This window comes from Carassius carassius, chromosome 35 (assembly GCF_963082965.1).
Source record: "Carassius carassius chromosome 35, fCarCar2.1, whole genome shotgun sequence".
Classification (NCBI taxonomy): domain Eukaryota; kingdom Metazoa; phylum Chordata; class Actinopteri; order Cypriniformes; family Cyprinidae; genus Carassius; species Carassius carassius.
The window spans coordinates 28,571,935-28,588,332 of NC_081789.1; the positions used below are offsets into that span (position 1 = coordinate 28,571,935).

The window sequence follows — 16,398 nt, forward strand, 5'->3', positions numbered from 1 at the left end:
ATTGTGGGTCCACTAGACACCCATCACGGGCCCCTGACTGCCCTGCATGGGGATAAACATGCAGACGCTGTCAAAAACTGAACCACTTTGCAAAATGTTGTCGGTCTGCCCCAGTTCAAGCTCCTACTTAACGAAACCCATGTGTTAACAATACAACACCTGCCATTATTCATTCAATAAATACCAATTCAGCAGGGTTTTCTACATGCGTTGTTACTATAGCAGATTCCTGTATTTCACTGCTACTGGACACAGGGGCTAAAGTCTCACTACTCAATATGGCTACTTATGAACATTTCCTGACACACTTGCCTCTTCAGCCACCTTCTCTGAATCTGTTTGGATATGGAAGTTCTGCAATTGATGTTATCGACCTTGTACATGGGCCTGTCCAGTATGGCAACAAGGTCCTGCCTGACTTGCTGCATTCGTTACACACTCTGGTGTATTTAGTTACTCAAGGATGCCTTTTGGACTCAGCTCGGCCCCAAGTTGTTTTCAAAAAATCATGTCCACTATACTGGCTGGTGTCCCTGGCACTGCCATCTACCTTGATGACTTCATTGTCCATGCCCCAAATGCAGTGATTCATGAACAGTGCTTAAGGGCTGTTTTTGCCGCACTCAGTAAACACAATTTGACACTTAACATGGAGAAATGCTTATTTGCAGTACCAGAGGTTGACTTTGTTGGTTTTCATGTTTCAGCCGAGGGCCTGTCGCCATTGCACTCCAATATTGAGGCTATGCATCAGGTGCCGGAGCCTTCATCCGTAGCACAGGTTGCATCGTTTCTAGGGATGACAACATACTATATGCGTTTTCTACCTCAGTACTCCACAATTACATACCCTCTCCGCCAACTGCTCAAAAAGGATGCTCCATGGACCTGGTCTTCAGCCTGTTCTGATGCTGTGCGCACACTTAAGGAGCTGTTGACAAGCCCACACTGGTCACTTGTGATGCTTCAGCTACTGCTGCTGGCGCTGTTCTTTCACAACTCCAGAATGGCATCGAACGGCCAGTGGCTTTTGATTCTCGTGCATTCAGCCTGACAGAACAAAAGTACTCCACTGGAGAGAGGGAGGCTCTGGCTTGTGTATGGGCCTGCGAGCGCTGGCATGCCTACCTTTATGGCCGAAAATTTACCCTTCGGACTGATCACCAAGCCCTCAGTGCACTTATGTCTCCTTCGGGGTCCGGCCACAAACCACTGTGCATGTACCGTTGGACTGACCGCCTCCAGCAGTATGACTTTACAATACAATACACCACAGGTAGAGATAATGTGGTGGCCGATTTGCTGTTTCGTTCTGTTTCATCGACCATTGCCTTCTGTCAGGTGGCTGAGGACGGGGATCTTATTCATTTAGTGCATGCACCCCTGACAGCCTTTGTGTCCTTGGAGGAACTCACAGCGGAGTCTGCTGCTGATTCCACACTATCTGCGGTCCGTGAGTATGTCCTGAATGGCTGGCCAACTCAAGTGGCAACAGATATCCAGCCATATGCCAGAGTGAAACACGAATTGTCATGCTGGAATGACACATTTTTGGCTCATGGACACTGCGCCATTATTCCTGCTAGACTCAGAGGATGAGTGCTGACCATGGCTCATGAGGGCCATCTCGGCATAGTCAAACTAAAGCAGCGCTGTAGGGATCTAGTATGGTGGCCAGGGTTGGACAAAGACATTGAACAGCTTGTTCGGGATTGTGCTCCATGTCTTGTAAGCGGGAAAACAGGGTCACCAGTTCCGCCGCCACTGGGTCTTTGCCTTGGCCAACTCGACCCTGGGACCACGTTTCGTTGTAGTAGTTTATGATCTACATTCGTAGTGGCCGGAGGTTACATCTGTGGGCTCGGTCACATCCAGTTCCATCATTGACTTTCTGGATCGCTTTTTGCCTGCTGGGGTTTGCCAAGGACCTTGACGACAGACAATGGCCCCAAACTAGTGTCCGCGGAGTTTACCAGCTACATCCAAAGCAAAGGCATCAAACACATTCGAACAGCTTACTATCACCCACAGTCGAATGGGGGCGTAGAAAGATTAAATCAGTCACTAAAAAATGGTCTGAGAGCACACTTAGCACAAGGCTGCTCTTTCAATGAGGCCTTGTCTCAGACTCTTCTAAACTACAGAGCAGCTCAGCATGCCACCACTGGGGTGTCGCCAGCAAAACTGATGCTGGGACGGGAGCTGGAGTTACCCCTGCATAGACTTTGCCCTCCTACTTCTCATGGTGGAAATCCTGTGGTGAAAGCCAGGGTATGCGAACAACAGCTCAAAGCACGGGGCAGATTCGACGCAAAGAAAAAGGCCCGCATTCCAAGAATCGTCCCAATGGACTGGGTGCGGGTCCAGCGGCCATACCGGAAAAACAAGCTCCACACTTTCTGGTCACAGCCCCAGCAGGTGCAAAAGCAGTTAGGTCCAGTTACATTCCAGCTATCTGATGGTTCCCGTTGGCATGCCAGTCGGCTTAGGAAAGTACCGTGCCCTTCTGGTGCAGATCACACCCGAGACACTGTGCTCCCTTGCTCTCTGCTTGGTTCTTCATACCTTCTGCCTTAACCACAGCATCCAGTGACCTTGCAAGCAACATCCCTACCACCATCTGAACCATCGCAAGGCAGGCCTAGCAGATCGCACACTCGGCCTGCTCGCTTTGAGGACTACTTAACGTTCTTTCACACTTAGTTCACTGGGAGGGGAGGGGAAATGTTGCATGCTTAGTTAGACTTATAATCTGGTGTTTAATTAAAGTTATGTGTTTGTTACATTGATAAGATATAAAGAGCTCTGGTCACTTTAAGAGTTAGGAACAGACAGTGACGTTGATGCTAGAATGTTTTCGCACAGTACAGTGATGTGAGTGCTGAGTTGATGGAGTTCAGTAAGGTTGATGAGAACAATAAAAAGTAAAATAAGTTTAAGTACGAGTCCTCTTTACAGACATAACACGTATTACATGTGGAACCCCTCTCAAATATATATATATATTTTTTTTACTATTACAGCTGTCGAGATTAACGAATCGTGGAAGTGTTGATTATATAATTATTTTTTCTATCTTTTCACATCACATGAAAGGCTGATGAGCATTGAGTAAACAGAGTCTGTTTATCGTGTTGTTATTGCAACACGTTTTTTCTCACAAAATGCTTTCACCCCAACTAACAGCAAATACATGAATACACCACCCGAATACAGTAAGAGCTTTGTTGTGCAGCATAACAGCGTCATTCATTGTAACGGCAGTTTACGTTTTTAGAAGCGATATGTGAACCGCCCCTTACAGTTTGAAAACTCTTTCTTAATACAAAGAGTGACGATGGCAGAGACAGTAAAACGTTCCAAAGTGTGGTTATACTTCACTAGAGTTGATGCAGACAACGCTGGTTGTCATAAGTGCAACAACATTTTTGCATGTAAGGGCAGAAACACAAGCAATCTGTCAAAGCATCTTTCAAAAGTGCATTATGTGCAGACAGAGAAATGTGAAGTTTTCGACTGCCTAACACAACACAAAGTAACACAACACGAAGTACCGATAAGAATACCGTTAAAGTACCGGACCGTTAAGCAGTATCGGTAAGAGTAGTAATACCGTTAAAACCTTGACGATACCCATCCCTACTTGTGATCGATATGATACCTCTTCATTCACTGCTACGAATTGATGGTGGTCATATAAGTATGATTTAAACCATGCTAATGCACTTCCATTAATGCCAACAAAGTGTTCTAGTCTATGCAAAAGAATGTTATGGTCAATAGTGTCAAACGCAGCAGTAAGATCCAATAAAACTAATAGAGAGATACACCCACGATCAGATGATAAGAGCAGGTCATTTGTAACTCTAAGGAGAGCAGTCTCAGTACTATGATATACTAGAAACAAATAGTTGTAAAACTTCCCTCCAAAAGGTACCATTCCTCGTTGGCTCACTCAAATCCTGAGGGTGTGACAACGTCACCCTATATAGATCACTGATCACCAGATCAGGGCGTTTTTTTTTTTGATTCAGGAATTCCAGGAGAAGATGTTGAGCTAAGAGCCTTAAAAACCATGCTTAGCTTGCGCCGGGCCTTTCGGCCTTGACTTTTAATTCATCAGTATTCTCTGATTCAAACTGGTCTTTCTCATCAATTCACTTCAGCAGAGACCAACTAGAGCCCCAAAGTGCATGAGGACTCTTTTTCAAACAAGCGAGACATGCAAGTATCAAACTTAGTCTTATTAATTGATGCATTTAAATATCATATGTACCTTTTACAAAGGTGTGTTTGAACTAAGCAACTGATGTTTCCTTCAGGCTGTAGATCTGCTGAATATCAAATTGTACGATAGCTTCATGTTTTTATTTCTCTTCTCTTTACTGCTTAAGCTTTAACCCCTCTTCCTATGCCAACTGTATGCATGTGTATGTGTGTGTATGTTGAACTAGTTTAAGTTTTTATGTAGTTAATAAAGTCTTATTTGTATCACACACTTGAGGTTGTTAATTGTTTGCTCATAACTGAAGTCCCTAATCATGCAGATTTATGCTACATGCTCTGAGTGGAATTGTAGAGTAAGAAAGTTATTTTCCTTAACCAGGAAATTAATGTTCTTGGAAATTGACAGACAGTTGACACTGAGAGGTCAAGTAAATACAGTGGATCTAAATATTTATAATTAATCATAACTAGTTATGATTGATTAATCATATTCCCCTTTGAGCTGATTCGCAACATACCACTGTTATGCTGGTGACACTCAGCTCTACCTCTCATTCCATCCTGATGATAGCTGCTCGCATCTCAGCTTGTCTAACAGACATTTCTTACTGGATGAAGGACCATCACCTTCAACTCAACCTTGCCAAGACAGAACTACTTGTGGTTCCAGCAAACCCATCATTTAATCACAATTTCACCATCAAGTTAGGCACATCAACCATAACTCCTTCAAAAACAGCTAGAAGTCTTGGAGTTATGATTGATGATCAGCTGACTTTCTCAGACCACATTGCTAAAACTGTCCAATCCTGCAGATTTGCTTTATTCAACATTAAGAAGATTAGACCCTTTCTTTGGGAACGTGCTGCACAACTCCTTGTTCAAGCTCTTGTTCTGTCCAGGCTGGACTATTGCAATGCTCTCTTGGCAGGTCTTCCAGCCAGTTCTATCAAACCTTTACAATTAATTCAGAATGCGGCAGCAAGATACATTTTTAATGAGCCGAAAAGAATACACGTCACTCCTCTGTTTATCAATTTGCACTGGCTACTAATAGCTGCTCGCATAAAATTCAAGGCATTAATGTTTGCAAAACCACCACTGACTCTGCACCCCTTTACCTAAATTCATTATTTCAGACTTATGTGCCCTCTAGAAGCTTGCGTTCTGCAAGTGAACTTTGTTTTATTGTGCCATTCCTAAGAAGCACAAAATCACTTTCACAGACTTTAAAATTAAATGTTCCCTCCTGGTGGAATGAGCTGCCCAAATCATTCTTCAAGAATCGACTAAAAACACATCTCTTCCATCTTTATATGACCCTCTAACTCTAGCCCTCTCTATTTTAATCCTGTTCTTTAAAAAAGAATATAATTTTTTAGACTTGCACTCTATTAATTTGCTGCTAGTTTTCTTAAAAAAAGTTTTTGTATTCTGTTTTCTTTTTCTTTTATTTACAAAAGCAAAAAAGGCCTCTAACACTAGCTTAATCTATTACTTTTCTATTCTGTTTGTTTTCTTTTAATATATAATAAAAAAAAGCTTGCTATGTGTACTACGTTAAGCTAACTGAGACTCATTATAGCACTTGTAAAGCATTGATCTTTTGTTATTTTTGATTGCTTCCATTGTCCTCATTTGTAAATCGCTTTGGATAAAAACGTCTGCTAAATTACTAAATGTAAATGCTTACTATTTCTTATCTCTGACAGTACATCAGTTCTGGTCATAATCCAAATAAATGCATTAATTTGACGTGATTCATTGAGAATGGATCATCAAAAATGGATGTCTGTGCTGTTTTAAATGAAAGAAACTTGCTCTGACTGATCTTAAAATATGTTAGCGCCTCTGATTTGTCTGATGCACACCTGTAATGTTATTTTCTAAGGCACGTTTATAAAAGATACTTAACTGTCCTAATTGAACTATAGCCTAATCTTGGATTAATCTAAGCCCTGTCTGTGAAACCAGGCCCTTATGTTTAAAAAAAGTACAGCAGTAATCTGTTTTACTGGCTCAGTTATTTATGTCTGAATCTTCCCCGTATCAAGCATTTCTGTCTGTTACAAAACATTCTGTTTTCCTAATGAATGTTGTTCAGTTGCTTTGACGCAATGTATTTTGTTTAAAGCGCTATATAAATAAAGGTGACTTGACTTGACATTAAATAATCAGAGCTTGTACTCTTAATCTCTGTGGCTCGTCAATGACTCAGTTCTGTTTCAGTGACATCACAAAATACCATTTAGCTCAATTCAGCTAAACCTGCCTGTTTCCATTTCTAGGATTTAAATGACCACAGTTAGTAACAACAATTGAAAGATAAAAGAAATGTGCCTTTTACATTTTTGAAGCAATAATCATAAATAAATAAAAATAAACTAATTTTACCAGACTATTTTAGTGATTCAACATGAATTTACACTTGACTTAATCGACCAAAACATAGAGAGAAATCTTTGTAGCTATTATAGAGTTATCATTGCACCACTCACAGCTGCAGATTTAGAGTAGATTGAGTTAAATGGTTGCTGTTCTTTACAAATACTCACCAGAATAAACATTGGGATTTTTTTTCTCATGAGATGACTTTATTTGTCTAGAAAGCAAGCAAGCAAATAGGCCTAAATAAATAAACCTACATATTATTATTTTTCACAATTAATGGCAAAAGGAGCCATTTTGTTACAACTGCCCTTGTGTCTGGTGTGGTTGACACATTCATTTGTGTTATACTAAACAAGATATTATGTCTGCATTTAAGTGAATTACACTGACAATTTTATGCTCTAATGTCTTTCTCATATTTTTATGTGTGCGGCAGACATCATCAGTGAGGGACCGCACATTAGAGCAGGATTTTTTTTGGCAAATCAATAATTACAACAGGCAATTTTTTTACGTGATTGTCAACAATGACAGTTGCAACTTAATTTGTCAACAAAAAAAAAAAGCCGGGAGCGCGCGGTCACGCACGTAAACCCGGAAGCGCAAAGTTAATCATTTAAAACAAAAGCCCTCGGAAGTATCGCGTGTGTTTTATTCGGGAAAGAGAAACTGAAGATTAAGTTTGAAAATGTTACCAAACAAAGCGCTCACAGAAGAACGACACAAACCGCGCAAATATAATCGGATTGATTAGCTTTGATGGATCGGTCCTTTATTTGTCTGTATATGAGAATACTGGGATTCTTCTGCAGGTTTAAACTATCTCTGTCTTGTGGAGAATTAAGTAAATGTGTGTGTATTATCTCCTAGCGTTGTTCGTGTTCGCTTTCACAGCAGTGTTGTAGGTTTGAAGTGTTTCTGTGGCTCATTATCTGACGGGACAGTCTCATCAGGATGACTCTGGCAGTGTTTTTCGGCTGTGCTTTTATAGCTTTCGGTCCAGCTTTCGCCCTGTTTGTGTTCACCATCGCCAGAGACCCGTTAAGAGTCATCATTCTGATCGCAGGGTGAGTCACGTGATCAGACACATTAATCAAACACACACACGATACGATTAACAAAACCGTGTTTTCATTCAAACATGAATTATTCAGGGTCAACACACCGCCAGTTATTACCCTTGTGACTCCACTGTTGTGTAAGAGAGAGTCCTATAGTAAGATGGACAGTGGAGAACATGTCATTTTTCAAGAGTTTACAGAGTTGAGGAACATTCAGACATTTAAAAACATGACATGTCTCTGAGTGCTCATTCATGAAGTCCTTTAGATGTCAGCAGATGGTGCTTGTGTGTGTTTCAGGGCGTTCTTCTGGCTGCTGTCTCTGCTCCTGTCCTCTCTGGTGTGGTTTATCGCCATCAAGGCCAGTAACTCCCAGGATCTCACCCTTCAGAGGGGGCTGCTGATTTTTGGGGTTTTCTTTTCGGTCTTGCTCCAGGAAGTGTTTCGCTTTGCCTACTACAGACTGCTCAGGTGAGGCTCTTTATGGCAGCATGTACTTTACATGATAAGAAGTCCTCGGGGCCAAATGTATATGTACAAGCTGTTTTCCATTAGAAAGTTATCTTAAATGTTTAAACCCAACTGAGGCAGTGCCTAATTAAATGGGCATTCAATTGTATACTTTTCCAGAACAAACAAAATTGTTGTTATATTTATTTGACACATTAGAGTTTCAAATTCTATCAACAGTCAAAAAAATATACATTTCCACTGTTTTTAGGCATGAAATGTGATATAAAACAGATGGATGATATGTGAACAGACCATTAGAATATTGAAGGGATTTCTGACTGCAAGAGAAAAAATCTCATTTTGAGAAAACCACCTTTAAAAGATGTGTATTGTAGCTGAAATCTACAAATGCAAATGAATATACACTGAATGTAAAGGCCCCTGTGTTCAGTCATGAATTGCTGTCAGTTGTTGTAAGGGAGCTGTGACTCATTCTGAACTCTTGTTGATCATCAGGAAGGCCACCGAGGGTCTGGCAGCCATCAGTGATGATGACGGTTCAGCTATTTCGGTGCGACAGATGGCTTACGGTAAACTCTGTTCCTGTCCCAGTCTGTGCTCCGCTGAAAGCAGCTTCATGTTACTGGGTTTCACGTTGCACTCGAGATCGCAGGTTCAATCAGATGTCTGTGTGTGTTTTGTGCAGTGGCTGGGCTGGGCTTTGGGATCATGAGTGGAGCGTTCTCAATGATCAACATCCTGTCTGACTCTGTGGGGCCCGGGACGGTCGGCATCTTTGGAGACTCACAGTATTACTTCATTACAGCAGGTGAGCTCCTGCAAAGCCTCATGGGCCATCAGGACAATTTCCAACATCTTAAACCTTTAAATGTGCTGTTTTTATGTCAGCATATGACAAAGCACATGACAAATGACACGAAACCAGTCCTGCCAAATGTAAAATTTCACCATCATGTGCTGAAACATCCTTCTGTCACCCACAGTTATTATAGTTAACAAAAACATAAAACATTTTAGGTCTATGAAATACGTTAATAAAATATCAACAACAAAAAAAAGATCAACTAATTCAAACTGTCATTTCAGCTTGTTGACAAGGCAGCGTTTGTCATTTTTATTTAGTTTAACTTATTTAACAGCTTATATATATATATATATATATATGTATGTGTATATATGTATGTATATATATATACATACATACATCTGTTGTTTTTCTTTAATTTTTATATTCTTATATACAAGTGCATCTCAATAAATTAGAATGTCGTAGAAAAGTTCATTTATTTCAGTAATTCAACTCAAATTGTAAAACTCGTGTATTAAATAAATTCAATGCTCACAGACTGATGTAGTTTAAGTCTTTGGTTCTTTTAATTGTGATGATTTTGGCTCACATTTAACAAAAACCCATCAATTCACAATCTCAACAAATTAGAATATGGTGACATGCCAATCAGCAAATCAACTCAAAACACCTGCAAAGGTTTCCTGTGCCTTCAAAATGGTCTCTCAGTTTGGTTCACTAAGCTACACAATCATGGGGAAGACTGCTGAACTGACAGTTGTCCAGAAGACAATCATTGACACCCTTCACAAGGAGAGTAAGCCACAAACACTCATTGCCAAAGAAGCTGGCTGTTCACAGAGTGCTGTATCCAAGCATGTTAACAGAAAGTTGAGTGGAAGGAAAAAGTGTGGAAGAAAAAGATGCACGACCAACCGAGAGAACCACAGCCTTATGAGGATTGTCAAGCATAATCAATTCAAGAATTTGAGTGAACTTCACAAGGAATGGACTGAGGCTGGGGTCAAGGCATCAAGAGCCACCACACACAGACGTGTCAAGAGATTTACTGAACCACAGACAATGTCAGAGCCGTCTTAACTGGACTGAGGAGAAGAAGAACTGGACTGTTGCCCAGTGGTCCTGAGTCTTCTTTTCAGATGAGAGCAAGTTTTGTATTTCATTTGGAAACCAAGGTCCTAGAGTCTGGAGGAAGGGTGGAGAAGCTCATAGCCCAAGTTGCTTGAAGTCCAGTGTTAAGTTTCTACAGTCGGTGATGATTTGGGGTGCAATGTCATCTGCTGGTGTTGGTCCATTGTGTTTTTTAAAAACCAAAGTCATTGCACCTGTTTACAAAGAAATTTCGGAGCACTTCATGCTTTTTTCTGCTGACCAGCTTTTTGAAGATGCTGATTTCATTTTCCAGCAGGACTGGTACCTGCCTACACTGCCAAAAGCACCAAAAGATGGTTAAATGACCATGTGTTGGTGTGCTTGACTGGCCAGCAAACTCACCAGACCTGAAGCCCAGAGAGAATCTATAGGCTATTGCCAAGAAGAAAATGAGAAACAAGAGACCAAAAACAGATGAGCTGAAGGCCACTGTCAAAGAAACCTGGGCTTCCAGACCACCTCAGCAGTGCCACAAACTGATCACCTCTATGCCACACTGAACTGAGGCAGTGTTTAAAGCAAAAGGAGCCCCTAACAAGTATTGAGTACATCTAGAGTAAATGAAAATAACTTCCAGAAGGCCAACAGTTCACTAAATGCTTTTTTATTATTATTGGTCTTATGAAGTATTCTAATTTGTTGAGATAGTGAATTGATAGGTTTTTGTTAAATGTGAGCCAAAATCAACACAATTAAAAAAACCAAAGAATTAAACTACTTCAGTCTTTCTGCACGGAACTTATTTAATACACTAGTTTCACAATTTGTGTTGAATTACTAAAATTAACTTTTCCACAACATTCTAATTTGAGATGCACCTGTATTACTACACTGTTTTTTTTACTGTTCATAACAACAGGGTTCTCACAGTTACGAGAAACCTGGAAATATCAGGAAAATTTTAAGCTGTGGTTTCCAGAACTGAAAAGTCATTGGAATTGTTCTAATTATGAAATTTCTGAAATCTAATGTAGGACTTGCTATTTGAGAGTGCAGTACTTTTGGAGGAAAAATAAATAAATAATATATATAATTATAATGTAAAAGTCCTAGTGCAACTGGGGAAGTCATGAAAAATTCATGAAAATTCATTAGTCCAAAAAGTTAAAAAATTAACTATTTATTAAAGGGATGCAAATGATAATCAAAAATTCTGTCATTTACTCTCTTTCATGTTGTTCAAACCTGGATGCTTTTTTTTTATTTTGTAAAAAAAGGATACAAGAAAGAGATGTATAGAGTTCTGGATGCCCTGCTCTGAATGGTGGCCTCAAAATGACTTAAAATGGCTTTCATATTTTAAACTATTTAAAGTGTGATTTCTAGTAAAATCTTATAACTCCATGGACATTTTTATAGTAAAAGGACATTTTTCTAGATATGCCAAGCTCTAAAATATTTTGTTGGTTGAAACCAAATCTTGAATCCTAATGAAGACTCTAGGTGAGGTCTTACTGGAACACTGTTACTGGACAGTAAGTGATGCAGTGATGCTGAGGCTTGTGTGTTTGATTGCAGCTCTGATGACGCTGGCGCTGACGCTGCTGCACACGTTTTGGGGTGTGGTGTTCTTCGAGGGCTGTGAGAAGAGCCAATGGTGGGTCATCGCTGCAGTCGTCTCTCTACACTTGTTATTCGCCGGCCTGGTGAGCTTTACATGGACACATCCATCCTTCACATGTCAACATGTCTCTGATGAGAAGTGACTTTGACCTTACAGGTTCAATTCATTTCAGATTCAGGTTTCACTTTGTGACTCCACTCACAGGACACTTCACTTTATATGTGTTTTCTCTTATGCATGGGGGGTTATACTTGCTGCAAAGAAAGTACATGCGATTTTACTTGACTAATTTATCTTGTTTTTGTTGCTTCTTTTTTTTTTTTGCATTTGCTTTAAAAATATTTTTTCCATTCACCTTTAGAAAAACATTGAACAACTTTTAGGCATGCTTTTTTGTTGCCTCCTGATATTTTTTCATCGTGAATATATTTGTAACTGTTGAAGCAAAGAATTTATTTTTCCTCATGCTGAACCTCAATGATGTTTGTTTGATTCTGTCAGAACTATCTCTGAACTGCTGTGCAAGTGCCTGTATTATCATTAAATCATTTCTTCGGTTGCACTTTATTTTACAGTACGTGTACTAACATGTACTTATAGTGTACTTACAGTGTATTTATCTAAGAAAGTTCTGGTAATACAAGGTATCTACATGGGGTAGGGTTATGTTTAGGGGTAGGTTCAGGGTTAGTACCTAGTTATTACGTAGTTATTGAAATTACTATAATAAGTACATAGTATGTACATGAGGAACAGGACTGTAAAATAAAGTGCTACCATTTCTTCTTATAGACCTATAAACTCTATTCATCGTCTCTCTAACTACAACTAAATTTCTAACTTTACTAGCACAGTAAAGGCGAGAGATAATTCTTTTATAATACTTAATATTATCATTCAGCGAGGATGCATTAAATTGATCAAAGTGGCAGTAAAGAATTCAATTTTAAATAAATGCTGTCCTTTTGAATTTTCAATTCATCAAATAATCCTGAATAAAAGGTTTCCACAAAGATATGTAGCAACAATGGTTTTCAACATTTCTAATAATCAGAAATGTTTCTTGTGCAGCTAATCAGCATATTAGAATGATTTCTGAAGATCATGTGACACTGAAGACTGGAGGAATCAGCTTTGTGTCATTAGATTTTAAATTATATTAAAATAGAAAATCAGTCTAAATTGTACTAATTTTCACAGTGTTACTGTTTTTACTGTAATTTTGATTAAACAAACGCAGCCTTGGTGAGCAGAAAAGGCTTCTTTCAGAATCTTACAGATCCCAAACTTTTGAACTCTAGTGTGCATAACCTTGGTAAAGAAAATCATTTGAGATCTTCATAGCTTCATCTGATACACACTCTGTTATTACATGTTAGCGCTGTTTTAGAAAGGCTTACTCAGATGTCTAATGTTTCATCTGGATGCAGCAGGAGAGCTTCATATTACCAGAGCAGCACAGAAATCATCGTGATGTTACAGGAGTGTGTCTGCGTTTCACTTTCATATGCACAGCTCGGGTTATTTGTGTACAGAAACTTTCCCCAGGAAATGTTATTGCTCAGTGATTGCTTTTTTATAGCTCAGACTTTGGCCTTGTTTGCATCTTTTATTGGCACACGTCTCAAATATTAAATGTGTCCAGTCTAGATCCAGTTTGGTCTCCAGTTTTATAATGGGATACATCACTTACAGAGTCTACTACTGGTCTTAAAAAGCAAAATTCTGACATTTCCTGTCTTCCCTTGTGTCAGTCGCTGCTGAATCCGCTGTATGAAGGCAGTCTGCCTCCTGTGTACGTCATTACACTGACGATGGGCGTCTGGGCATTCTTCTCATCTGGAGGATCACTGCACAGCCTCAATGCTCTCTGCACACGTAAGACATGACCTTCACACACTTGACATGATCTTCCTTTAGCTGCGAGATTTCAGTAATGCCTAACAGTGTCTATGAAGTAAGCCAGTCTGAGCCCTGGGTTCGAGCACTGCTCTAAATGACCCCGAAAGCTATATGCTTCCAGATGTTAATCATCGCTCTCTTCAGGAGGCCCACATGAAAACAGTGCCTATGTTTCCACAATTGTGGATCGCATAAGTACTACATATAAGCACGCTTGTCAATTATCACAAATGTTTACTACACTGCATACCAATGTATACTATTGTACATTTTTTGAAAAAAAAAAACATTGTTAGAATATCTCTTTGGATTTGAGACTTTACGCTTTTTAGCATGCGTATTACATTTACCGTATTTTTCAGACTATAAGTCGCACCTGAGTATAAGTCACATCAGTCCAAAAATACGTCATGATGAGGGAAAAAACATATATTAATCGCACTGGACTATAAGTCGCATTTATTTAGAACCAAGAGAAAACATTACCGTCTCCAGCCGCGAGAGGGCGCTCTGTGTTTTCAGTGTAGGCTACAGGAGTGCTGAGCAGCATAGAGCGCCCTCTGGTGGCTGGAGACGGTAATGTTTTCTATTGGTTCATTTCTCTCGGTTCATGTCAAATTAATTTTGATAAGTCGCACCTGACTATAAGTCGCAGGACCAGCCAAACTATGAAAGAAAGTGCGACTTATAGTCCCGAAAATACGGTACATTTAGTCATTTTGCAGACCCTTTTATCCAAAGCGTCTTACAATTTGTGATACATAAAGCGATTCTTCTTAAAGAGGAAAACAGACACAGGAAGTGCTTGTAATACCAAGTTTTAGACATTGTTCAAATAAGTAAAAGCTAGAAAAATAATAAGCTATCGCTTGAAAATTGTCAGGGATTCAGCATTCCAGACTGGGATGGGAAGATCATTCCACCAGCCAGGAATGGTGAAGGAGAATGTTCTGGAAAATTATTTTGAGCCTCTCTGTTTTAACTATTTATTATTAATAATTGTAGCATATTCTATATCCCTAATCCTACTCAATACCTAAAGTCTGCAACTACCTTACTAACTATTAATAAACAGCAAATTAGGAATTTGAGAGAAAAGTCGGGAGTTATTTGTGAAGAAGTGTTCCCTATTTTAAAGTGTCACCGACAAACTTTTTGAAAAGTGTCTAACATTCACACACATCAATTGTCACAATACTCTATAAATCAATATTTTCACTCAATACTATATATGTCCCAGCTTTTGTCTGCTCTTGGTTGTTTCTGCAGGCAGGAAAGCTGAAGGGGAATCTTCATAAGATGGTGTTTGTCACACCTAGTGAGATGTAGGACACAGAGCGGCTGAGTCTGCACACTAACCAGCTCAAACCCTGAGGGGATCCAGAAACGTCCCCTCCAGCATCAGCCATCAGACTCTCACAGAAACACTGTAAATAGCTTGATCTGAATGCAAATCAATAAGACCGATCTCTTATATTATTTTGTTTTAAAAGCATCATTTGTTGGCTCTTCTTGTGAATGTTTGTGGTTTTGGGTTTTCTTTGCTGATGTTCTTAGTGAAGCCTCATGGTAGGGTCGAGCGATCAAAACCACTTTCACCCTCTTCTACTCATGTTATCCTCATTATTATTATTATCATCATTATTATTAGTTCGGAACATTTCCATTTACTGCAATTATGTCCCTGTAGAGTTTTCATATTTGCTCTGTACACTTTGAAACACATTATTTGTGTTGTGACGAATGAATGTACATGGAAAACATTTCACATTATCAAACAGAACAAAGGTCTTAACCATTTCTGTGTAGGACAGATTGATGCTCAATCTAAGTTTTGAAAGTAATTTTTCATCAACCTTTTCATTTTTTTTGTAGCTCAGTTGATCATAAGTATGAAACAGGAATTACAAAACAACTGAAACTATATTTTCAATATATTTCTGACAATTGAATGCAACCTTTACAGACACTGACAGGAAGCAATATCTGGACCTCCCAGAGTCTTCTGTTAATGTTAATATGTGTCGTCATCACACCGGGACAGCGCTAGTTATCTGAGACTTGCTCTGTGCTGCTGTATATAGATCTCACGCTTGTCTTCTCAGTGAGGAACACTAACACAGCTTTAATTCCTGACCAGCACACTAACATCACTGCGTTTACTGACACATGTCCTGGTTTCAGCCTTAAGACGCTTTTCAGCACACACTCATTAAGGTACATCACAGTGAAGTCTCAGCGGTTAAGTGTTTGTCTCTGGGGATGCACTTCTGTCTTTCTGTACTCATCCTCTGTGTCTGTATGCAAGTAGTTTCTGGTCTACATTTGTCATCCAGTGTTAAAAACCTGTGCAGATGGAGCTCTCATCATGTTCTGTATATTTGACAATTACCCGGTGCTTTGATGAATTTCAATTACAAAAGGACTTCTTGTAATTATGTAACATTTTAATGCCGCTTTATAAAGTTTCTAAGAATATGACGTGCCAAACAGGGAATCAGATTGCTGTTCATATGCAAAATTGATTTGACAAAAAGATTAAAAATACCCTGTTAACCATTTCATGGAGTCTTTTATTATTATTATACTCAAACATTGCCTCCAGTCGATATGGTACACGTTTATGTGGATTGTTTATCTAGACTGATTTATTTATTTATTTATTTATTTATTTTTATTATGTGGTTAGGATATATTAACATTAGTGAATGCTTTGGAAATTGTGATTGAACAGCATTCATTTGGCTTCAAGGGACAGTTCACCCAAAAATTTAAATTCTGTTATTATTTGTTGTTCTAAACCTATATTAATTTCTGAA

General features: G+C 39.2%; 1 protein-coding gene across 2 annotated transcripts; it reads left to right on the plus strand.

Moving 5' to 3' along the window:
- Positions 1–7,223: 7,223 nt before the first annotated feature.
- On the plus strand, positions 7,224–16,140 carry LOC132116486 (gamma-secretase subunit Aph-1b-like). 2 transcript variants are annotated; one of them, XM_059525355.1, is made up of 8 exons: positions 7,224–7,468; positions 7,563–7,685; positions 7,980–8,150; positions 8,649–8,722; positions 8,839–8,961; positions 11,632–11,759; positions 13,432–13,555; positions 14,849–16,140. In XM_059525355.1, exons 2-8 carry the CDS (start codon positions 7,573–7,575, stop codon positions 14,875–14,877), a joined length of 762 nt encoding a protein of 253 aa, XP_059381338.1. In that variant the 5' UTR covers positions 7,224–7,468; positions 7,563–7,572; the 3' UTR covers positions 14,878–16,140. The 2 variants fall into 2 exon arrangements, with proteins under 2 accessions (XP_059381338.1, XP_059381337.1); XM_059525354.1 differs by having other exon boundaries at positions 7,225–7,685.
- The last annotated feature ends 258 nt before the right edge of the window (positions 16,141–16,398 follow it).